Source organism: Heteronotia binoei, chromosome 7 (genome assembly GCF_032191835.1).
Source record: "Heteronotia binoei isolate CCM8104 ecotype False Entrance Well chromosome 7, APGP_CSIRO_Hbin_v1, whole genome shotgun sequence".
NCBI lineage: Eukaryota > Metazoa > Chordata > Lepidosauria > Squamata > Gekkonidae > Heteronotia > Heteronotia binoei.
The window spans coordinates 22,929,721-22,954,472 of record NC_083229.1 but is presented as its reverse complement, the minus strand read 5'-3'; the positions used below and the strand labels follow the sequence as shown (position 1 = coordinate 22,954,472).

Below are 24,752 nucleotides of genomic sequence, written 5' to 3'. Positions count from 1 at the left end.
CCGCAATCTCGGCCGAGGTCGCTGCCTCCCTCCCGCCCACCGAACGACCGGCGTCTCCACGGCAACGCCGGACGCACCATCCTGTCACCAAACCTCTCGTGCTTTACGTCACATCGTCCTAGGGTCCCGCCGGATGCGAAACCCCGCCCTCCTCCTCTGCCCATTGGCTCAGGCGCCATAAGACCATCTCAGCATAGCGCCACGGATTGGCCAGGACGGGCTGGGACGCTAGGCGCGCGAAGCCGGCAAGAGGGAGGCGGAGGGAGCGTTATTAGCATAAGCCACGCCCACTCCTGGCTAGCCCCGCCCCCTTCACCTTGCTTAGGCTTGCTGCGCTAAGAGCATCCTCCATCACTGGGTGCCTTTCCTCAATGGAGGAGGTGGGGATTGGCCTGGACCTGTAAGAGGATGCCAAGGAAGGAGAGTTGCCTCCCTAAAGCGGTGGGAGGAGAAGGAAGAAGAAGAAGAGTTGGCAGCTCAGATATTTGCCTCAGAAGGAAATTGAGCCTGGGAAGCATTGTGCTCTTTTACCTACGGAAGGACATCTTTTTAAAAAAGCTGAACGTGGCCTGCCGATTTCTTTGACTCAAGTTAAGTTTAACTGTTTGCCTTTTGGAAATTTTTCAGACGTCTCCTGATAAGCCTGTGAAGAAACTGAGCCACGTTTTTGGATTTTGATATTTCATCTGGTTTTTTAAAATAAGAAGTAACCTTTTTGGGGGGGGGGAGGGAAGGCTGCTGGACTTTAAAAGGATACGGGGGAAAAACTCCAGCAAAAATTGGGACAAAAATGCCCTTTCCCAGGATGTGTAAATTCACCTGAATATTATTAGGTGGGAATATGCAACACTGAATGTCACTCCCCCCCTTTTTATTTGTTAATCACTTTTGTATATCCACTAGTAGAAACGAGGGGCTGAATTTTTTGTAGCCTCTTGGGCAACATTTTGGCTTTCGAGTAAGATTTTTTAAAATATTCCCTTCCTCCTGGGTTTCTAAAAATGGGGATTTTTGTAATTCCCTAGCGGCATTTGCATCTTGTACAGAAAACCTCTTTTATTTCAGGACACTTCCTTCAGAAAGAAGCTCGTAAAAAGAAACCCCCTGGCAGAGACTCACCCAGCCCACCCTCCATCTCCCCAGCCATGTGGACTTTTCTAGGCATTGCCTCCTTCATCTATGTCTATAAGAAATGTGGTGACTTGATGAGTTACGCCAACAAGGAGGTGCTGATCTCCATGCTGGTGTTCTTTTCCCTTGGATTGTTGCTTTCCTATCGATACCGCTCGCGGGGACTCAAACAGCACAAAGACAAGAAGCCCCAGCGTGGGCTGCTCTGTAACTTTCTTGCCACCGTGCCCTTCATTGGATTTTTCTGGACTAAATCTCACACGGGACCTCAAGAAGATCTCCAGCCTGGATACCGAAAGGTAGGGTGGGATCTTAGCTTGCCAAACATCAGCCAGGTTTGCTTTTGTGTTGACCACTTACTTCATTTGTACTTCAGTTTTCTCCCCAAAGGGGACCTTAAGCAGATTACATCATTCTCTTTTCCTCCAGTTTATCCTCATGACAACCCTAGGAGGTAGGTTAGGCTGAAAGACTGACTGTGAGCTTCCATGGCAGAGTGGGGGTTTGAGCCTGGGGTCTCTCAGATCTTAGCTGGACACTCAACCGTTGCACCACATTGCTTCTCTTGCTTTTCTGTTCTCTTACTCTCTTTTTAAAATCTTGTTTCCTCCTTAGGGAGTTTAAAAGAATTTTTTTGGGGGTGGGTGGGACTTATGCCCTCTGCTTTTAGAAAACTACTGCATATCTGTGATGCGTGAACACCCTTGTGAATCTGAAGAAGTGTGCATGCACACAAAAGCTTATACCCAGAATTAAACTTTGTTGGTCTTCAGGGTCCCACTAGACTCAGACTTTGGTTTTTTTCCTTGAATGGTTTGTTTCCCCAAGTTGAAGGAGAAGGGGCTGCATATTTAGTATCAGGGAAATTCAAGAATATTTGTATTCACTAGAGCTGAGAACTCCTACCTGTGTAGTGTGGTAACAAATCATTGAAGAAAGAATAGTCATACAATGTGGGATGTTTGTTTTGCATAATTAAAAAATCCTACCTGAGGAGGCACAGTTGCCACAGGTAAGTGTAATGCCCTACTTCCTCCAGTCCTAGTCCACCCCCGCCCTTTCAGATTCTGCCTTCATGTATATTGTGCTTATCTCTATTCTTTAGCAGCATCCTGTAACAACCAGACTTTGGGCTTTTGATTCTCAATGGAGAATTCTCAAGACAGTGTTTCTTGAGGACATTAAAGAATGAAAATAAACTAAAGCAAAAAAAAAAAGCTGCTGTTTTTGACAAAGAAAAAACTTACCAATACCAAAAGTCCAAGTCAGCTGATGCTGAACTGGCTTGTATCTGACACAGTGTAACTTTGATTCTTGTGCTCTTTCTGGCTTGTGTGCAAGAGTTAAAATGGAGGATTTCTATACTTCATCTAACACACAAAGGTAAGAAGTGGCGAATTTCCAGCTAGCAATCCTTCTGCTCAGTGTTTTGAGTTGAAAAGGGTTGGTTTCCTCTCTAAACTCTTGTTAAGGTAACTTTTCTCTTGCTTTTTTATCATGCTTCTCAAACTCCTTAAGCTAACATACTGCTGTTTTAATTATTTGCTTGTTTGGAGAGTGGGAGGTAGGGTTGCTGGTCTCCAGATGGAAAACACTAGAAATAAACCACTTCTTTTTAATGTTGCAAATAAATGCTTAAGCAATTTCTGTTATAATGATGCAATCATATTATTATCATCACAAACCAAAATTCATTAAATGTCTATAGAAAAATCAAAAAGTTATTTCACACCACTCTTGTAAGGTAGTACTTTCAAAATCAGAATGTTATTTCACATCACTCTTGTAAGGTAGTACTTTACAGTCCACTGTCTAAGTTCTCCTTTGCTTAAAAGACGTAGACAGCGCCACGCTTGTATATGATTCCTCCTACGGGTAGCAGACCAAAGTCTGACAGGTGTGGCGGCTACACAGGTCCTAGGTACACTTCTGTGTTTCGTTCACCTTCCACTGGCCACTTTCTTTTAGCTTTGGAAGAACCATTCATGCAAGCTGCAAAGTAACATTGAATTGTAATGTGTGAGCAGTTGCCTTTAGCAAAGCTAAAGAAAGCGGCCAGTGCTTAAGCATTTGTTTGCAACATAAAAAAGCAGTGGTTTATTTCTAGTGTTTGCTCATCAGTACACTGCAGTTTCCAGTTTGCCCAGACTCCAAGTGGTGGCTGGAGGAATTACAGCTGGTCTCTGGGTAACTGAGGTCACTTTCCCTGGAGAAAATGGCTGCATTTAAAGGTGGACTTGATAGCATTATACCCCACTGAGGTCCCCTCCCTCCTCAGACTCCACCTTCAAAATCTGGTGTTCCTGAACTCAGAGCTGGCAACCACAGTGGAAGGATGTCCCATATATTGCAGGGATTACTGAGGTGATGAGGTAATGCTGTTACCAGGCCCATTATTTCAGAGCCTTCCTAGACTACTATTTGTTAAAAAAGAAGATTGTAGATTTATACCCCACCCTTCTCTCTGAATCAGGGTCACTGCATTAAGTTGTAAGCAACTTAATGCAGTGACTTGAAGTTTGGAGACTTGAATTTCTTGGCATTCATATGCTTGTATCTGAAATTGATTACTTGATGCTTGAAGAAGCAATTGTGAAACAAGGCAATAGTACATCCTTATCTCAATAATTGGACTGCTGGCTGCCTTAAAATTTGAATCTACTTGGACATCACTCACCATTCTTCCCCAGGGCTGCATCAGACCTTTCATCAAGGAAACAGCATTGGACTGCTTTAAAAATTGGACTTGATTTCTGATGGCTACTTTGGGATGTTCTGTTTCCTGAATTATTGAGTTGTGTCTGTGCTTTATGCTACATAGAATACATAAAACTTTTGATAATATTGCTATTGTTTCTTTAGTGTCTGAGGCTGGTAATCACGGAAGCTTTGTGCTTTATTTTTTTGCTACCCAACTGAAAATTGGCAACCATAATAGATATTGCATTAATGCCTTAACATTCTGTCTTTCACTAGTCACAGTCCTCACAATTAAGTACAGCTGGTGAGGGGCTAGGAAATGTAGAACAACAACACTGGGTAGAATTTTGCCTGTACCTAGGGAGTTCTGGGGGGGATTTAATGTTGAATTACCATTAGTGGCAGGAGAATAAAGTAGGAGTCCAGTGCACCTTTAAGGCTAACAAAGTTTTATTCAGAACGTAAGCTTTTGTGTGCTCTAAGCGCACTTCATCAGACGAGGAATCAGGTACAGATGAAGTGTGCTTAGAGCACACGGAAGCTTACGTTCTGAATAAAACTTTGTTGGTCTTAAAGGTGCGCTTGACTTCTGCTTTGTTCTACTGCTTCAGACTGACATAGCTGCCCACTTGGATCTATCCACATTGGCGGCAGCAGTCAACATTCAGCAAAAGTCGTGTCTAGTTGTTTCCTGAACGTAGCCAGCAGAAGTCTTAAAGCTAGCAGACTAGAAGGAAGATTGGAGAGCTCCAAGGGCATGCTGTTTTTGCGGGGTGGGGGGACGACGGGGATCCATGCCCCTTCACACTTTCTGAACGTTCACAGGTTTCTCCTTTGCCCCACATGCATATGTGCACATAAAGAGAGAACACACAACACCCCGGGAACTCTCTACTGTTCAGGGAACTGGAAGAATAAGAAATACTTTCTCCTTTAAACAGCATCACCTACAAAAAGATGTTCCAGCACACAGGTTTCTTGCTTCTTCTTGCAGTAAGGATGGGCTTGTGAGCAGCTGGAACCAGAGGTGGTGAGGGGTACTTCTGTTTGTTTTTTTTCCACTCCTTGAAGAAGAGTTTACAGTTGTGGCTGTTGCATATGAATCGTGTGTGTTCCAGTGGGAATGCCAGCCTCACAGCCATAGGAACTGCTTAGAAAACAAAACAGCTCAGCTTCTCAGTGCCTGCTTTACTGCATATTAAAGAAATACATTAGGGGGGAAGCATGGGTTGCAGGCTGCCACCTTCACACCCTCAGTTTCCTACTCCCTTTCACAGTGTTTCTGGCCAGATGGAGCATACCCTGGTGTCAAGTCATCCATGCTAACAATAACGAGATCCTTTGTATTTCCAAATAGATTCATTTATTGTAGATAGGAAAGGACATATTGCTGACGAGTCAGTGAGAAGATTAAGGAAGAAAGCAAGGGGAAGCATATAGATGGGCAATAGCCATTAGCAACATTTCAGACCTAAAGGTTACAATAACATCTATAGCTCACTATTAAGTTCTACAAAGCAATTCTACAGAACTCTGGATAGCTGATAAGGAACCTGAAAAAAAGGCAAGGGAGGTTTATAACTTCGACGCTTCGCATTCTTCTGTAGACACAACACAGAGAGGGCTAATAAAACATGAGTAATCACACAACAGTTGTAAACCAAATAGGATGAAAGAATGGGGGGCTTGACACCTGGAAGAAGATGGAGAAAAGTGATATCTGTATAAACCTTTGGTTGTCATTTGAAAGGCTTTCCCTTAACCCTCTTCTGCCTTTCGGAGACTGATCGGAAGATGCCTCTTCTTTCCACCCAAAAACATAGGCATGCAGTGAGATTGGAAGCGGGGGTCCCACATATTTTTCCACTTCCTCGTTGTAAACAGAATTGGAGGGAGTTTAACAAACAAAAGAGGGTGTCCTTGGCCCTATGATCTAGAATGGTAGTTTTTTTTGTGCACCGGGTTACTAAATCCCCTAAAGCCACAATAAATCGATCTGCTGCAAGAGAGTGCTCCTGGGCAACTGTCTCAGCATGCCATTTTGTTTTGGTTTCCCCTTTACACAGGGTAGAAGGAAGGCCGATACCCCACTGGAGACCACAACAGAGACTTCAACAGCTTCAGCGCTACCTCCTCAGTACGATCCAGAGGTTATCATCGTGGGGTCTGGAGTGCTTGGCTCTGCTTTGGCAGTGGTGCTGGCGAGGGATGGCAGGAAAGTGACAGTCATTGAGAGGGATCTGAAAGAACCTGACAGGATTGTTGGAGAATTGCTGCAGCCTGGTGGGTATAACGCCCTGAAAGACCTGGGACTGGAAGGTAGGCGATCAGGAACTCTTGATCTTTTGTATTTGCTGCTTCCGCTTTCTGACAGTTCAAGAGGCAGCCTAAACCTCATTTTCCAACTGTATTAGTAGGTAGAACCATGACTTTTTTTTGTTTGTAGCAGGAGCTGTTTTGCATATGAGGCCACACACTCCTGATATAGCCAGTCCTCCAAGAGTCTATGGTAGGCCCTGTACTAAGAGCCCTGTAAGCTCTTGGAGGATTGGCTACATCAGGGGTGTGTGGCCCAATATTCAAAGGAGTTCCCGCTACAAAAAAAATCCCTGGGTAGAACCCTCTCACAGCCACTGGTTTGTAGGACAAAATAACTAGGCATCCAAACTTCCTTCCCAAACATGCCACTAATCCATGAGTTTATGTTAACCTTGAAGGATGAAAAATCCTCCAGAAAACAGTGACAAAGAGGAAGCAAACGCAGGGACATGGGGAGGGCGTTTATGTATCTCTCTTTGTCATCATCTTGATAATTTTAGCCGATAATTTTAAATGATATCTTAATTGATATTTTAGTTTTCCACTGTAAAATGGTTTATGATGTCTTTGTTTGTTTTATGCTAGTTATTACCTGGCCTGAGCCCACTTGTGGGGAGGGAGGGCTAGAAACTGAAGATAGAAATAAATAATAAATTAAAAAATATATACCTAGGAGTGAAGAAGCAGGGTGTCACTCAAATATTTCTAAGACTTCATCTCACATCTTCACGAATGGGAGTGGCAGCCCTGATGAAGGACGGTATGTGTTTCTGAATTCCCAGCTGAGTCGTAGGAGTGTTCCAATTCTCCTATCACTTGGCCATCTAAGACTGAAGGGTTAAGCATTCAGCAGCTAGAGTGGCATGGGTCAGGAGAAATATCTCAAAGCTTAGAGATGCACCAGATCATAGGTATGTAGCTCAGTATTATATTTTGGGGAGTGTCCACTCAGAGGGCCGATTAATCTGATAACTCCTTCACAGTAGGGCTCCAGGCCAGACATGATGTGTACAGGAGAGGTTCATTGCTTCACTGAATCTTATTTAGTGTACGGTGTAATCCATAAATGGTACCAAATCAGCAGGCCATTTCTAGCAGCATGGATTTAGGGCAACTTCTGACAAGAAAAGCGCACTTTGGGATTGGTGAGATACGGGTCTACAGCTCCTGAATTAGTCAAGGTATTTTTTTTTTCAGTTCAATGTCAAGTTCACTCCTAAACCACATAGCTTACAGTGCGGTCTGAGGCAGAGTCCCTTCAGCTTAAGTCGATTGATTTCAGTGTGATGACTCTGCAAACGATTGTCCTCCTGAACTCCAGATATTCATGTGGGATCAGGATTGTTGCCCAGGTTAAGTAGCAGCGCCTTTCTAAGTAGAGCTACATCCCTCTAAATCCATTGAGAAGGGTGTAACTCTGCTTAGGAAGGCACTATAGGTACACTCGCTCTTGTTTTGCAGCAAGGACAATACCAGAAATATAACTTGAGCTGAAGGGTTGCAGTTAATCTTGTATAGCACTGAGGGAGGGAGGTTAGTCAAATGTGTGCCACGTTGGTATGAAGCAGGCAGCCCGTATTTATTCTATTCTTATTCTGTTTTTTAAAACTCTTTAATATGAAAACTACTAGGTTCTTGGAAAAAAATTGTTAGATTTAAAAATAAAGCATGATTTATCGTAGGACCTGCAACAGATTGTCGTAGAAGTTGTCGTAGGACCTGCAACAGATTTGCCATTACATTTTCAAATGTGTCAAGCGAGTGATGAAAGCTAGAGACCTACATTTCTGTAAACAGATGGAAAGCCTTTCAAAACTCTTCCACTGAACGCTCTTTAAGTTCTTGTGACTCAAGCCAGGTTGCATCGGACTGGAGCAAATGTCTGTTGCCAAACCCTTACATCTGTTGCCTAATCTGTACCATATATTATTATCAGAGCTTTTTTTTGTAGCAGGAACTCCTTTGCATATTAGGCCACCCACCCCTGATGTAGCTAATTGTCCAAGAGCTTCAAGGGCTCTTAGTACAGGGCCTACTGGAAGCTCCAGGAGGGTTGGCTACATCAGGGGTGTGTGGCCTAATATGCAAAGGAGTTCCTGCTACAAAAAAAGCCCTGATTGTTATATTTAATATGGCTGTGCAATCTCGTATCGATCGATTTCTTGTTATAAGCATTCTTTTTTGACGCTTATTTTGCAGAGGCAGTAGAAGGGATTGATGCTCACACGGTCAACGGATATATCGTTCACGACCTGGAAAGCCAGTCTGAGGTTGAAATCCCTTATCCTCAAAGGTCGAACGGCCAAGTGCAAAGTGGAAGAGCGTTCCATCATGGACGTTTCATCATGGGTCTCCGAAGGGTGGCCATGGCGGAGCCCAAGTAAGAGTGGAGGGCAACATAAATGGAAAGTTAGCTCACACATTGCCTGATCGAGGTACAGGCTCCAGGCTACACCACTAACAGTTTGCTAGGTCTAAAACTGTACCCGTAAACTGAATGTTGATCTTTGTAAATGAATCCACAGCAGTGACTAAATGTGCAGTTCTCCTCCCTGCCCCCATAGCACGCTGCAGGTTTGTTTCCAGGCAGGCTGGATACCATGGAGGATAGGTCTGTCAGTGGCTATTAGCCACGGTGTCTGAGGGGAACCTCTCCATTCAGAGGCACTAATCCTCTGAATCCCCCAGCTAGGAGACAAAATCGGGGGAAGGTCTTGATCTCTATGCCGTGTTGTTGGCCCTCCAGAGGAACTAGTTGGCCCCTGTGTGAACTCAACACAATATACTGTGTATAATCAGGCCATATAGCACTAAATGCCAAATATATAGTATTCTTCACACCCTCCAAAGCATATACAGCAGAACACCGTGTCCATACATAAGAAGTAGGTACCCAATACCACTGCTGGTGGCAGTGCCCAGTGGTCCAAGCTTTTTGGTGTAGGGTGCAAAGTATAATTTCCCAATTTTTTCACTTTTCATTTCTGTTATTTTTTTGAACCTCTGGTCACCACATATACCTCAATTCCACAATTATGAGCTAACTGAATGCCTCTGCGCAGCAGCACGTTTGGAAATTGCCTCCAAATGGAAGTCTCCTGGATCTTTATCAATTTTTAATTGGCACACTAAGATATTGGAACTCTGTGTGCTTGATAAAATGACAGACTCTCTTAAACAACAAAATTCAGACTCCTATGAACCGAACTTTCTTAGAGTCTGGCTTCCCTTCCTGGAGTATTTAGCTTCTTACAGTCAATTTTCATTGCAATTGGAAGTGATTAATGCTATATACTAGTATTGGTAAGATTTGAGTGAGTTCAACTCTTGATGCTTTAATTTTATCCTTATGTTTTGTTTTAATTTAATTCATGTATTCAACTTTTCTTGATAGCCTTCAGCATCTCAGTAATTATCCCTGACAGGAACGGTTGTTATACTCTGTTCTTAGAAATATTGTTGTATCTCTATATTCATTATTTTATGCGATAAAATCTTTTGAAATTCAAAAGAAAAAGAAAAAGGATTTCCTTAAAGCCAAAAGTCCTGAATCACAAAAAGTGTCCAAAACCAACCAATTAGCAATAGTCCATGTTGCAAATGCTGGAGATGATACTCCACAGTTCCAAACATGATCCTGATGATGTTTCTTGTTTCATAATCAAACTTTCTCAATGGAGAGTCACTGCTGTATATCAGGCTCAAATGACTTCCAAAGCTTTAAAAAACATCAGTTACCGGCCACACAAGGAATAGAGAACACATTATTTAATTGAATTTAAAACCTCTTCAAACCTTACCGAAACACTGGCCTCATTAGACATGGAGGACTGATAATCTTTCTCACACTTCCACTGGCTAATGAGTCTTTTGATAATGAGTGAAAGTCCTCATTCATTATCAGAAGACTCATTCTGACAATACTATTTTTGTGTGTGTGTGTTTTGAAAAAGAATCTGTTTCCTTTCAGCACGAAATTCATCGAAGGGACAGTGCTCCAGTTGCTCGAAGAAGACGAGTGCGTGGTGGGAGTTTTGTACAGAGAGAAAGAAACTGGGGACACTACGGTGAGTCTTCAGATTTCCTGCATCGGTAGCCTGATAGTCCAGTTTTCTGGTCGCGAATGACCTTGTAATAAACCAAAGACAAAGTTAATCTGACCAAATAAGTAAACAAACATAGTTTAAACCTATTCTGTGAAGACCACTTTTAGATTTTTTTTATCATAATGGACATGTCCAATACACCATAGACTATTCGTTGCTTCTGTAAGTCCTTTGTGGGTATACTGCTGAGATCCTGGGTGTCATGAATATTCAGGGCTTGAATTCAGCAGGAGCTCACAGGAGCACAGCTCCTGAACCTCCAGCCAGGGTCTGCATGCAGTGGGCATATGCACTGAGATATGCTATTGAGCTCCTGCACTTTTTTTTCTACAAAACGACCCCTGTAAATATTCGTAAATATTCCAGCTTCTCAGGAGTAATCTGCACAGATGATCTGAAAGAACAAAGGGCAGGGAATGTGGGGTTGATGGCGAAAAGAGCTGCAAAGTGGCAAAAATGTCTTGTCTGACTTACCCAGCAGTCTTCAGAGTCTGCTTCCTAGTGTTGGGACTGATTCCTTCAGGGGAAACCAGAGTAAAGTTCTGCTTGCACATTCCTTGACACTAACAGTCATGAACAATGATGTCTAGGGGCATGTTGGATTTAGGAAACATTCTGCTTGCTGATTTTCACAGCTTTAACTCTCTTCACCTGCATAGCACTTTGAGGAGCGGGCTACCCACTGTTATCAACTGAAGTATTTTGCACTGCCATTTGGCTTTTCTCAAAACCTTCTAATTCTGTAATCTCAAGAGAGCCAGTTTGGTGTAGTGGTTAAGTGTGCGGACTCTTATCTGGGAGAAACAGGTGTGATTCCCCACTCCTCCACTTGCAGCTGCTGGAATGGCCTTGGGTCAGCCATAGCTTTTGTAGGAGTTGTCCTTGAAAGGGCAGCTGCTGTAAGAGCTCTTTCAGCCCCCCCCCCCCACCTCACAGGGTGTCTGTTGTGGGGTTGGGGAGAAGGTAAAGGAGATTGTAACTGCTCTGAGACTTTGACATTCAGAGTGTAGGGTGGGATATAAATCCAATATCATCATCATCTTCTAATCCTACTCCTATTGCATAGGTCAGTTGTGGTCTTATGCTGTGTGTTTGTATTGTTTTGTATCTAGGGCTGCCAGGAGAAACAAACATGCTGACATAGGCTGCATTTCTTCATCACTTCTAGGGAAAACCCCAGAAGTGACATAGGGTAGTTCTAGAAATCTACAGAAACTCTGTTTTGCCATAGAGTTTGCAGGAATTCCTAGTGCTGCCGTAAGTAACTTCTGGAGTTTTCCCTAGACGTGATGAAGCAGCAGAGCTGACATGGCACTGCCATGTCTCCACCCTCAAACCTTCCTGCCTCTGAGGCTTCGGTCCGTGTATGCCTGTCTGGGCATCAGCTTATGTCCTAGTTTGGAATACATGACCCAGTTTTCAGGTCATGTTTTGTAATTACAGACATGAGCTTGGAGGAAACAGTCAGAAACCAGATCAGGGAGAACTTGACTAGTTAATTGTAGTCTTCCTTGACCAAGACACATGCCCATGTTGACAAACCTTCTGTAAATTAATGCGTATTTCAAAAGCTGAGAAACCTCTTTGCTTACAATCCCAGTCAGCGCTATTAACAGCAGCTTTTTGACTTCTTTGTTTTCAGTGAAATGTCTGTTTCTCAACCAGCGGTTTCCCTTCCGTGAGATAGGATACAATCTTTTTCAAGAACCTCTCAAATACCTTCCCTTAGCACACGTTACTCGATATGATCTCCAACTGAAATCAGGCTTCTTTGCATTAGATCTGTAACAGAACTCGTGTGCTTATAAGAAATTCTAGCTTTCTGTAATGCCTACATCAAGCAAGACTATAAGATTCAGTTTCTGATGTATGGGGTCTGACTGAAGTCAGGAGTCCAGACTTTTAATATCAAATTTGTTATGAGTATATGGTAAAGGATATGCATTCACAGCCATGGTCCTGGAATGACTGATGGATTGGGCTTTGGGTTGCTAACCTCTGGGTGGTGGCTGGAGATCTCCAGGAATTACAACTGATATCCAGGCAGCATAGATCAGTTGTCCTGGAGAAAATGACCTATTTAGAAGGTGGCCTGTATGGCATAATACCCATTGAAGTCCCTCCCATCCTGAAACTGGGGACTTTTTTTTGTAGCAGGAACTCCTCTGCATATTAGGCCACACACCCCTGATGTAGCCAATCCTCTTGGAGCTTACAATGCTCCTCTTACAGGACCTTCTGTAAACTCTTGGAGGATTGGCTACATCAGGAGTGTGTGGCTTAATATGTAGAGGAGTCCCTGCTACAAAACAAGCCCTGCCGAAACCCCACCTCCCTCAAGCTCCAGCCTCAACATCTCCAGGTATTTCCTGAACCAGAGCTGGCAACCCTAATTGGGCTGATTTTGAAGGTGATTAGACATGCATCTAGTGCTCTTCAGACTGCTCACGTCCCACATGATGTGATGCACTGTCTGTAAAACAGCCGGGCACCAGCAAATTCCTCGCTGTGTGTGGCACCAACCTCCGTATTGGTACAAGGGTACCATAGGAAGAAAAGTCATCTTTTTTTTCATTAGCAGGGGTTCTCTTGTGATGTACGATGCTGCAGAAGACCATGGCAAGCTGCCGTCGAAGCATTTTGTGTCACTTTACAATTGCATTTCAGACAGGAGCTTTTCACTGAAAACTTGGGTGGGACTAGACTGCCTCTGGAAGTTGCTCCAGTGGTGCTGCTTTTCTAGCTTGTGACCATGCGTTGCGATCCTTTGTGTTGCAGGAACTCCATGCGCCCCTTACAGTTGTCGCTGATGGTCTCTTTTCGAAGTTTAGGAAGAATCTTGTATCCACCAAAGTGAAAGTCCCATCCCATTTTGTAGGTTGCATTTTGAAGGTAAGTGTTCCCTTAAAAAAAAAAAGCCTGTTATCAAATATGGGCGCATAAAGCAATGTGGTTACTTGCTGAGATCAAGGCACTTTTGCCAGAGGGCTCCCATAGTTGTGATAGTTGTTATTCCTGTGGCATTTTAAATGGTTCACAGCCTCGTCTTGCCCAGCCTAGCAACACAATTGGGACATAAGTTGTTTGTAATTCTGCAGATCAGGAACTGAGCCTGATCAGGACGGTGGCTCAGTGGTAGAGCATCTGCTTGGGAAGCAGAAGGTCCCAGGTTCAATCCCTGGCATCTCCAAAAAAAGGGTCCAGGCAAATAGGTGTGAAAAAAACTCAGCTTGAGACTCTGGAGAGCTGCTGCCAGTCTGAGTAGACAATACTGACTTTGATGGACCAAAGGTCTGATTCAGTATAAGGCAGCTTCATATGTTCATATATGAGCCAGAATTTAAGCCATTTGCCCAATCAATCTCACCCTCTTCCTCCCTTACACGCAGGATTTTACCTTTCTTCTTCTTTCTTGCTGAGCAGCCCCTATATCCATTTTCTTTTTATTTGTTTGTCTATGGCAAGGGTGGCTAAACTTGTTTAACATAAGTGCCACGTAAAATAAATGTCAGGTGCTTGAGAGCCGCAAGTCATAATCATCAAATGTTTTGAGAGCGGGAAGGAAGGAAGGCAGGCAGGCAGGCAAATAGATGGGGGGAGGGAGAGAGAGGTGGAAAGAACGAAACTTTAACTGCTGTCTCCAAGCCAGCCGACAGGGCAGTGGGGGCTTCAAGAGCCACACAATATGTGTGAAAGAGGCACACGGGGCTCCTGAGCTGCAGTTTGGCCACTTCTGGTCTGTGGTTGTCCCACCTAGTAGCTTTAATGTATATATTTTTATGCTGGCCTAGCATAGGGAACTGAGGGAAGGACAAAATCACCTTCCTATATTCAGCTTCTGAAATGGCACGAGTGGCTTTTAAACGTTCAAAATAAACAAAATGTTTTATTTGACTTAGAGGAGAAAAGATCAGGTGGAATCAGGTAGGATGTATGAGATGAGCTGTTAATAAAACTGACACACAGGAACTTTGTAATCACACTAACTCCAGATAATTTGCTGCTAACAGGTAAGTATTTCTGCTATTCAAAAAGATCTTTTCAGGCTTTGGGGAGAGAGGCTTTCTTTTTAGTTTCTTCGTAAACACTCAAGCATAAGTTTCTGAGTTTCTTTGATTCTTAAAGTCTGGAATGCAGGAAGGTATAACGAAGTTCCCAAAATCCTTCTTATATACACAGACCAAGGATCACTCCTCTTTTAAGAGCTAATTTCCTGTTTTGACTTGAAGGATCCTCTCACTCCTTTTGCCCCTTTCCCAGTCCACAGTCATTGCTTAACCCAGTGTATTCTTGGGAGTGCATATCGAGACAATCAAAGAGCAGTTGAATATATATATATATATTTTCTTTTTTTGAAGAATGCACCTCAATATAAAGCCAACCATGCTGAACTCGTGTTGGGAAATCCAAGTCCGGTGCTTATCTATCAGATTTCTTCTAGTGAAACTCGTGTCCTTGTTGACATTCGAGGTGAAATGCCAAAGAACCTTAAAGAATACATGATTGAGCAAATTTATCCACAGCTCCCAGGTAAGGATGTCTGAACTTTGGAAAGAATTCTCTGCTTGACTTGGCACCTTGTGTATTCCTTTGGATTCTAAATTACTTTGCGACTGGAATGGTTCAGTCCTTAGACTGAAATTTTGTGACTGCAGGAATTGCATAAACCCCATAAAATGCGGTAGAATACTCTGAAATTCTTAATGGGTATGGATATTTTAAAGAAATTATGAGCAAGGGAAAAAGTTCCCAGTGAGGGGAAAAGAAAGCATGCTGCATTTTACAGGGTGAATGGAGTTCAGCTGGATGATATTCTCTGGTATCAGAATGGTCTCTGGCCTTGCTACCCCACCCTACTCGCCACTCAACACCTGACCTCTTAAGAACATAAGAGAAGCCATGTTAGATCACGCCAATGGCCCATCCAGTCCAACACTCTGTGTCACACAGTGGCATAAATTTTTATATATATATATATATATACACACACACACACACACAAACACACACACACTGTGGCTAATAGCCACTGATGGACCTCTGCTCCATATTTTTAGCTAAACTCCTCTTGAAGGTGGCTATGCTTGTGGCCACCACCACCTCCTGTGGCAGTGAATTCCACATGTTAATCACCCCTTGGGTGAAGAAGTACTTCCTTTTATCCGTTTTAACCTGTCTGCTCAGCAATTTCATTGAATGCCCACGAGTTCTTGTATTGTGAGAAAGGGAGAAAAGTACTTCTTTCTCTACTTTCTCCATCCCATGCATTATCTTGTAAACCTCTATCACGTCACCCCGCAGTCGACGTTTCTCCAAGCTAAAGAGTCCCAAGCGTTTCAACCTTTCTTCATAGGGAAAGTGTTCCAGCCCTTTAATCGTTCTAGTTGCCCTTTTCTGGACTTTCTCCAATGCTATAATATCCTTTTTGACCTCTTCTTCTCAGATGCTCCATTTCAGGATCACGCAGGTCCTCATCTACTGCATCGTCATTCCTTCTGCAGTTTTACCAGTTGCCTTTACAGATCTCAGTGAATGCAAAAAAACTTTTAGAAATGACTGAAATATTGTATCATTTCTTTTTTTCTGCAGAGCACATACAAGAGCCATTCCTCGTAGCTGTTCAGAACAACCGGCTGAGGGCCATGCCAGCAAGCTTTTTGCCACCTTCCCCTGTTAACAAAGCAGGTCTGTAAACCAAAGGGAGAAAAATGCTCGTGGCGTGGGGCACAGGGTCAAACGTATAACTTGATTAGAGTGTATCCTTGACTTCCTTTCTTTGTGTCAACCTGACACACACCCCATCACAAATGACTTTGGAAAGATTCTTCAGTTTTCAGAGATTATGGGTAGATGTCCTGGGAGCCTGCTAGTTCAGAAACACAAAGCCACAAATTCCTAGCCATATGTTTTTGTGCCCTAGCAAACGATGTTATTTCTCAGATGTAAGGAAATGGGGCTTCTTTTCCAAAACTGGTTAGCTGCTCTGCAGACCCTTAGCTCTGAAGTCCTATTGTGTGTGTCTGCTAAACAAATAAAGGGTCAAGGTTAGTAAGTATTGGCACGCTGGTAATTCTTACATTTGTAGGAGGTTTCAATAGCAGGAAGTGTCAGGAATGTTAGTGCTACTCGGCTTCTTTGTATTATTTACGCTCAGCCCTGGAAGTATGACCTGCAAGCTGCTTCAGGGCATTTGCATGCAAGAGACAAAGCAGCTGTTGAACTTCACAGGAGACCAACATAGACTAGAATGCAGAATTATATCCTCATATTAGCAACTTCCAGAGCCTCATGAATAATGCAACCAAGGCTCAGATCTGCTTTTCAGCAGCTTGTGTGGAGGTGGGCAAAATGCCTCTTGCATGACTTAAACCTGCAAATAGATTCAGGTAGGTACCTGTGTTGGTTTGAAGCAATAGAATGAAGTGCGAGCCCAGTGGCGCCTTTAAGACCAACAAAATTTAATTCTGAGTATAAGCTTTCGTGTGTATGCACGATATCTGAAGAAGTGGGGATGCACACAAAAGCTTATACCCAGAATTAAACTTTGTTGGTTTTAAAGGTGCCGCTAGACTTGTTTCAAACCTGCAGAATGCACTTAAGGAGCATGAGGTGGCTGCATCCGTGCATAGCAGGCACATTAGATGACGATAAGGATTTCATTGAGGACTGAAGAGTTTTTCTGAAGAATTACAAGATGTTTCGGCTGTTCGATCGCGATTGATTTTAGGAGTGTCTCCTTTTTCAGGAGTCCTTCTCCTGGGCGATGCATACAACATGAGACACCCTCTAACGGGCGGAGGGATGAGCGTGATTCTGAACGATATCAAGATCTGGAGGAGTTTACTGCAGGCCATTCCAGACTTCTACGAGGACTCTGACCTCCTAAAGGTAGGGGCCTGTTTTCTTATTTGGGCTCCTTCCTTTAATTGTGAAGCAGGCGCTTGGCGACGTCAAGGAGGAGCAGGTCTGGGTGCAGTTCGAAGGGGGTGAGTGCTCTAAACCTGTGTTTGCCCAGCCCTCCTGGCTGCAGGCAGAAAGGAGACAAAACGAAGTAGAGAATAACACAGTTTTTGCAGTGTCTCTGCAACTTCAGTCACTGCAGGGAGTAATCAGGTATATAATGGGTTGTCTCTGATTTGCAAGTTGTTGTTGTCGTTTAATTAATTAAATGTCTGAATTGCCTCATCCCGGCCGATGCGGGGCTCTAGGTTATGTATAACAAAAATGATACATAAAACCAATAAAATCAGTTAATCTAAAAACAGTTAGAACGGTCGCTATTTTAGGAGACTGTTATTTACAATGAGCAAGTCTCTCTTAGCTCTTTCGATAGACAAGTTGTGCTTACTGACTCAGTTTTGTGAACTTGTCGCAAACTAAAATGGTGAGAGATGGCAAGCCGAATGAAACTGAGCTTGCTTCCTACGTGGCGTACTGGTTAGAGAAGCCTGTCTGGGATATGGGAGACCTGTGCTAAAATAATAGGAGCAGGGCCTTGCTTGTAAGCAGCAGGCCTTGGCTCCCAAGCTAGCTGAGGAACTTGAGGAACAGGCTTCCTCAGAAGGTGGTGGGCTCTCCTTTCTTGGAGGTTTTGAAACAGAGGCTAGATGGCCATCTGACAGCAATGAGGATCCTGTGAATTTAGGAGGAGATGTTTGTGAATTTCCTGCATTGTGCAGGGGGTTGGACTAGATGACCCTGGAGGTCCCTTCCAACTCTGTGATCCTATAAGAAGAGGAGCCTGACTGGATCAGGCCCGTGGTTCATCTAATCCAGCATTCTTGGCACACAGAGGTCAAGCAATTCCTCTGGAGGGCCAACAACAGGGCAGAGAGGCCAAGGCTCTGGGATTCAGAGGATTAGTGCCTTTGAGTGTGGAGGTCCCCCTCAGTCACCATGGCTAGAAGTCACTGATAGACTTACCTTCCATGAATCTGTCTGATCCCAGCTGTGTTACGGAAACTTTGCTGGGTGACCCTGGGCGCTCTCTGACTACCTATGTCACAGTTGTGAGAATAAAATGTAGGAGAGGAGAACGACGTAAGCTACTTTGGGTTCCCATGGGAGAGAAAAGTGGGACATGAATTATCTAAATGCCTCATTTCTCAGTGCTCTAGCTTTTTGCCGTTGCATTTTAAAATTTAGCTTTAAGGAGCTGTATTCTCTGAAGCTTGTGGTGGGAATGCAGTGCTCTCTAATGTTCTTTTTTGGACAGACCCCATCTAGTACTTTTGTTCCTTTTTCAGACAGATATCATTTCTGGGAAGAAAAAAAATCAGTACAGAGGATAATTTTGGAAAAATGAAAGTAACCACACTGACTCTCACCACATGCAAACTATTCTTTATTAGAGCAGACAATGTATTATGGCAGGTGGCGGATCTGCAAAGGCTAACTCTTGGAGCTGCTGTCTATAGTACACCTCAGTGCCACTTTGATCAGCTGTGTTAAAACATGTCAAATTGTCGGTTCCCTTTGAATATCTGTGGCGTTATGCTTTCTGATGCCAGCAAGGAACCACTTATCTTTTGCAGGCAAAAAAGACCTTTTACTGGGCAAGAAGGAAAAACCACTCTTTCGTCGTGAACGTCCTTGCTCAGGCCCTTTATGAATTATTTTCTGCACCGGACGGTGAGTGTGCTTCCAAAAAGATGCCTTTTGAATTTCAGTAAGTAAATATATTTCCCGTACACCAAGATCTGGCTTCGGTGACATATAGTGATGCAGTCAGATTGATCCACGTCCCACGTGCCAGTTTAGATACAGCACAGTAACCTTTTAATGGGAACACACGAAGCTGCCTTAAACTGAATCTCACACGATTGGTCCATCAAGATCAGTTTTGTGTACTCAGATTGGCAGCAGCTCTCTAGGGTCTCAGGAAGAAGTCTTCCTACCGTTTAACTGTATCCCTTTAACTGAAGATGCTGGAGGTTGAACCTGGGACTTTCTGCCACTGAGCCCCCAAAATCCCTTTCCACTTGACCATAAGGAGCGAGCATGTGGTTTGACCATCATGAGAATACAGCAAAAAATGAAATTCCCATAACGATGATGATATTGGATTTATATCCCGTCCTATACTCTGAATCTCAGAGTCTCAGAGCGGCTCACAATTTCCTTTACCTTCCCACCCCCCTCCCCCACAACAGACACCCTGTGAGGTAAGGTGGGGCTGATAGAGCTCTCCCCTTTCAAGGATAACTCCTGCGAGAGCTATGGCTGACCCAAGGCCGTTTCAGCAGGTGCAAGTGGAGGAGTGGGGAATCAAACCCTGTGAGGTGGGTGGGGCTGAGAGGGCTCTCACAGCAGCTGCCCTTTCAAGGACAACCTCTGCCAGAGCTATGGCTAACCCATGGCCATTCCAGTAGGTGCAAGTGGAGGAGTGGGGACTCAAACCCGGTTCTGCACACTTAACCACTACATCAAACTGGGTCTCCAGTGCAATTTTCCCCTCCCATGCCATAACCTACTATATTGGTAGCCACCACTATGTGGAAACTCCCATCTCTTCTACATATTGCTGGTGGATTCTGGCAGGGACCTGCCTCCCCCCACCCCTCCCCTGGGACAACTATCTGGCTGTAAGCCATTCTGGACATTCAGGGGCATGGGAGCTTTGCCACAGAAATACTGTTTTCATTAGCAGCATCCTTGTGGTAGACGTAGTGTGTACTTTAGATGCAGGACTTTCTGAGCCAGCCCATAACTGCTGGCCAGGCAATGCAAAAGTAAACCTTCATGTTACACTAGTGTTGTATAGGGATGTCACATGACACTGCCATGGACAGTAGATCCGTGCAAGCATGATTTATGGGAGCTACAGTTTTGAGTCTGGTAGAGTGCTTTGTGGATTGTTGCCTTCCCCTTGTCTCAAAGCCCTCTCAGCCTGCCGTTCGTCTTCCTTTTTTGCCAAGATAATGACCATTTTCGCACACAGTTTACCTCGCAGTCACAATCCTGTTCCCTCCACAGCGTCCGGTCGGATTTCCCACCATCTGCGCTGGAGTTACAGGAAGTGCCGCAGCTTCTGCGTAGCAAACGTAAACTGGGTTTTAGTGGTTTACGTTTGCTATGCAAAAGCCGCGGCACTTCCTGTAACTCCGGTGCAGATGGTGCGAAATCCGACCGGACGCTGTGGAGGGAACAGGATTGTGACTGCGAGGTTACCTGTGTGCGAAAACGGTAAATGTGGTGATCTTACTGCTTTAGTTTAACGTGGTGACAGTTTCTTTTGACTGCGTGGGATAAGATTTTAAGGGATGTGTGTGTAAAGGTGCACTTTCACCTTTTTTCTCTGGGCCATTTTGCAAATTGTTGCCCCTTTTCTTCCGTTTTCCAGATTCTCTGCATCAGTTAAGGCGAGCCTGCTTCCTTTATTTCAAACTCGGCGGCAAGTGTGTTTCCGGTCCAGTTGGATTACTCTCTGTGTAAGTGTGTGTGTGAATATTACAAACCCCTGCTTAAGCTGCTTTTTTGGGGGTGGAGGGGGAGTATTTGCCATGGTTAGCATCAGAATTTTAGAGGCCCCGGGTGTGAGATTTTGGCATTCACAAGTAGTGAGGGGTGACAAGGATCAGATTACCAAACAAAAACACCCGGCCTATAGTTTTCTGTCCACATTAGAAGTGGTCTTAGCCAAAGTTATACCATTGTACCTCCAGCTCAGTACATAGGGTTGCCAACCTCCAGGTGTGATCTGGCATTCTCTCAGAATTACACCTGATCTCCACACTACAGAGATCATTCCCCTGGAGGAAACGGCTGCTTCAGAGGGTGGACTGTTTAATCACATCCCCATTGAACTCTGCCCCCCCTAGAAGATATTGGATTTATATCCCGCCCTCCGCTCAGAGCGGCTCACAATCTCCTTTATCTCCCCTGCCCCTGCAACAGACACCCCTGTGAGGTGGGTGGGGCTGAGAGAGCTCTCCCAGAAGCTGCCCTTTCAAGGACAACTCCTACAAGAGCTATGGCTGACCCAAGGCCATTCCAGCAGGTGGGGAGTCAAACCTGATTCTCCCCTGATAAGAGTCCGTGCACTTAATCGCTACGCCAAACTGACTCTCACTGCCTCCAAATCTCCAGGAATTTCCCAAGCCAGAGTTGGCAGCCCCATCCATACATGGTTTATTTATTTATTGAGGCTCAGGCCAACCACACTATATCAGAATTTTAAGGGCCCCATGCAGGCTTAAAAAGTTTTGGGACCCCTGTACTAAACCCTCTAGGATGGAAGTACAGAAGGGAAGGGGAACCCTCAATACAACGGATGCTGATTCTGCAAATTTTACTGACACGATCCCCGTTCTCCCTTTTTCCTCCTGCTGCCTCAACCTCCCTCCCCCTGCAGCTTATCACCGCAGCCGGTGGTCCTGATTGGCCACTTCTTTGCCGTGGCGCTCTACGCCGTCTATTTCTGCTTCAAGTCAGAACCCTGGATCACCAAACCGCGGGCGTTTTTCAGCAGCACGGCTGTGATGTACCGAGCGTGCTCTGTAATATTTCCGCTCATCTACTCGGAACTAAAGTACATCTGTTAAACTGAGAAGAAGAGAATAAACCCTGGGCTAGAGGGAAGACCGAGGAGGCTACCCTTCCTCCCCCTTCACCTTGTGGATACGGAATGGTTCAGCCCTCCCTCGGCTGAACCAGTTCTGAGCAAATCCAGAACTTTTATTGAGGACTCGGCTTTATATTTTTGTGATAGGATGTGTATCTTTCTCTGTGTAGACAGGCAGCCTGATCCTTGCATACAGCTGGTATGAGATCTCACCTGCTCTGGCAATTCCAGGTGTGTAAACCTGGGTACGTGTTTATCCCTTCTCAGATAGGGAAGGCGCTCAAGACCATCAAAATGCGGGGTGAGGTGAGGAATGTGTTAGTTCCACACCTTCTGGGAATAAATACCCAGAACGAAGAATAGTTATGTAGTCATTTCTGATGTGGTATCTGTCAGACTTCTCTTCTCCCCTGTCCCTTGATACCCTTTTAACTATATGTTAAAAGACACATGCTGGCTGCAGTCACACATACTAAATAATGCACTTTCAATCCACTTTCAGTGTACTTTCCAACTGGATTTTACTGTGTGAACTGGCAAAATCCAGTTGGAAAGGACACTGAACGTGGATTGAAAGTGCATTATTTAGTATGTACGATCGCAGCCTCTGCGTCAGTTTCCCCCTGCTTCCCTAACACGTGTGTCACATTGTCTGTCACACTGGCACCACCTTCCTGCTGCAACTCTGCAACGCTGAATTGTTGTAGTGGATGGAAGCACGCAGTACAACAGTGCCTACCCACGGGATAAGCTGTATGAAACACACAAGGAGTTGGGGGAACTCATCGGACTCCCGTGTTTGATGGCAATCCCACATTTCTCGTTAACCTGTAGCCTTGCCCTGGGACAACAGTACTAGCGGGGAAACACTGCCATCACAGGAGGCAGGACGTCCAGGGATAATTCGTCTCATTATCACTGATGACGTAAGTCTCAGTCTGGGTTGGGGTTTTGTACGATTAAACGATTCCTTTCAGATAGAAAACGCACTGGTCAAGGAAACGGCTTGGCTGGTGTCTTGTCCCTGGTGTGCCAGCTTTATACCGCAAGGGCATTTTTTTTTTTTTTTGGTATGGAGGAGTGTTCTGTTATATGAACTACTCTCTGCAGCCTTGAGATGTAGTCCAGACTCAGATTGACCCTCTCTGGATGAACTATTGTTGGGGCTACAGTGATCCCTGAATGTTAGCTGGCTCTGCTACACCTGCTGATATTGGTGTTAAAACCCTTGAAGGGATTTCTGAGCCAACCTTCCCAGAAGACTGCAGGATCTAACTGTTAGATGTGCACAGAAAAATATATATAGGTATATATATTTGCAAGTGATAATATGACATTTATAAAAGAGGTAGATGTTTATGAAGACCACTATTAACTGTTGAGAGCACTGGTAGAAAAAGCGCAGATTCTGACTCTGCTATTGAGCGTATCCCAGTAATGTCCATGAAAAGTTGATCACACAAAAAGGGGACAACTTGAACCACGTTTTTTAAAGGGGGAGGAGCTGTTGTCTGTACATTCCTCCCTTTTGTTTGCATTTTTAAAAATCTTGATATGAAATTTCCTTCAGTCAGATAAAATCTTAAAATCTTCAGTTCATGGCCCTGGATGTGTCCCCCCACTCTGGTATAAACTCTAAGAATCTTTGGGAATAAAAGATTATTTTGCTTCAGGTGGGTCAGATTGGGGGCTGGATGGACATAGTGAGTCTTTCATGTACTGATGAGACTCCTGGCACCAGAAAGATCAGAGACCTGTTAGAAGGTTTCGCCAAAGCACTGAACTGTAGTAACTTCTCTCACTGACAATTCCTTGTGTGGCTGTAAATCACACTTTTTAACTCTGCGGAACCAGCTTGGTGTAGTGGTTAAGTGTGCGGACTCTTATCTGGGAGAACCAGGTTTGATTCCCCACTCCTCCACTTGCAGCTGCTGGAATGGCCTTGGGTCAGCCATAGCTCTGGCAGAGGTTGTCCTTGAAAGGGCAGCTGCTGTATGAGCTCTTTCAGCCCCACCCACCTCACAGGGTGTCTGTTGTGGGGGGAGGGGGAGGTAAAGGAGATTGTGACTGCTCTGAGATTCGAAGTGGAAGGCGGGATATAAATTCAATATCATCTTCCTAAAGAAATCTTTTTCCTGTCCTACTTCAACCCCTAATAATGTTCTTTGGATTCAGGTTGCACCAGTGCAGAATGGGAAATCTGCATGGATAGACTGTTAAAACACCTACAGATTCAGGAGAATCCAGACTGTAAAGTCAATATTTTTAAGTTTATAAAACTTCATGATCCCATCTTTCCTCCCACCGGGGACCCAAAGTAGCTTACAGCCTTCTGTCTTCCATTTTATCCTCACAACAAACCTGTGAGATAGGTTAGGCTGAGAGTGTGACTGTCCCAAGGTCACTCCAGTGAACTCCCATGGCTGCACAGGGATTCAAACCTGGGTCTCCCAGCTCTTAGTCTGACACTTTAACCACTAAGCCACATTGTATGGGGGTACTCGGGTGCAGTTTTGCCAGCACAGCCTGGTAAAATCGATTTGAGGTGAAAACAGTTGTCCTAAAATTACACTGCCACACAGGGCTTTTTTTTTGTAGCAGGAACTCCTTTGCATATTAGGCCACACCTCCAAGTGCTTACAGGGCTCTTAGTACTGGCCCTACTGTTAAGCTGCAGGAGGAGTGGCTACATTGGGTGTGTGGCCTAACAGGCAAAGGAGTTCCCGCTACAAAAACCCTGCTTCTATGTATTTGGTGGCTGATCAAGATGCTCTCAAACTATACCTTCAACAGAAGAGCTGTCAAGTGATGTGTTTAATCCTGAAGGGTTCCCATACTACGTATATTGCAGCAGAATGGAAGCCTGCTAGGTTCTGCTCCTGGGAACTGCTGAATGTTTCTGTAGAGCGGATTTATGTGAGTGTGTAGATTTG

General features: G+C 44.4%; 1 protein-coding gene across 2 annotated transcripts; it reads left to right on the top strand.

The window, feature by feature from the left end:
• The first annotated feature begins 355 nt into the window (after positions 1 to 355).
• Positions 356 to 22,173, top strand: SQLE (squalene epoxidase). Of its 2 annotated transcripts, none has more exons than XM_060243227.1 (11): positions 356 to 1,430; positions 5,898 to 6,150; positions 8,350 to 8,530; positions 10,121 to 10,217; positions 13,035 to 13,148; positions 14,615 to 14,786; positions 15,846 to 15,941; positions 17,002 to 17,144; positions 18,791 to 18,887; positions 20,599 to 20,686; positions 21,610 to 22,173. In XM_060243227.1, the coding sequence occupies exons 1-11, from the start codon at positions 1,146 to 1,148 to the stop codon at positions 21,797 to 21,799; spliced, it is 1,716 nt and encodes a 571-aa protein (XP_060099210.1). In that variant the 5' UTR covers positions 356 to 1,145; the 3' UTR covers positions 21,800 to 22,173. The 2 variants fall into 2 exon arrangements, with proteins under 2 accessions (XP_060099210.1, XP_060099211.1); XM_060243228.1 differs by having other exon boundaries at positions 17,002 to 17,128; positions 18,775 to 18,887; positions 21,610 to 21,803.
• The last annotated feature ends 2,579 nt before the right edge of the window (positions 22,174 to 24,752 follow it).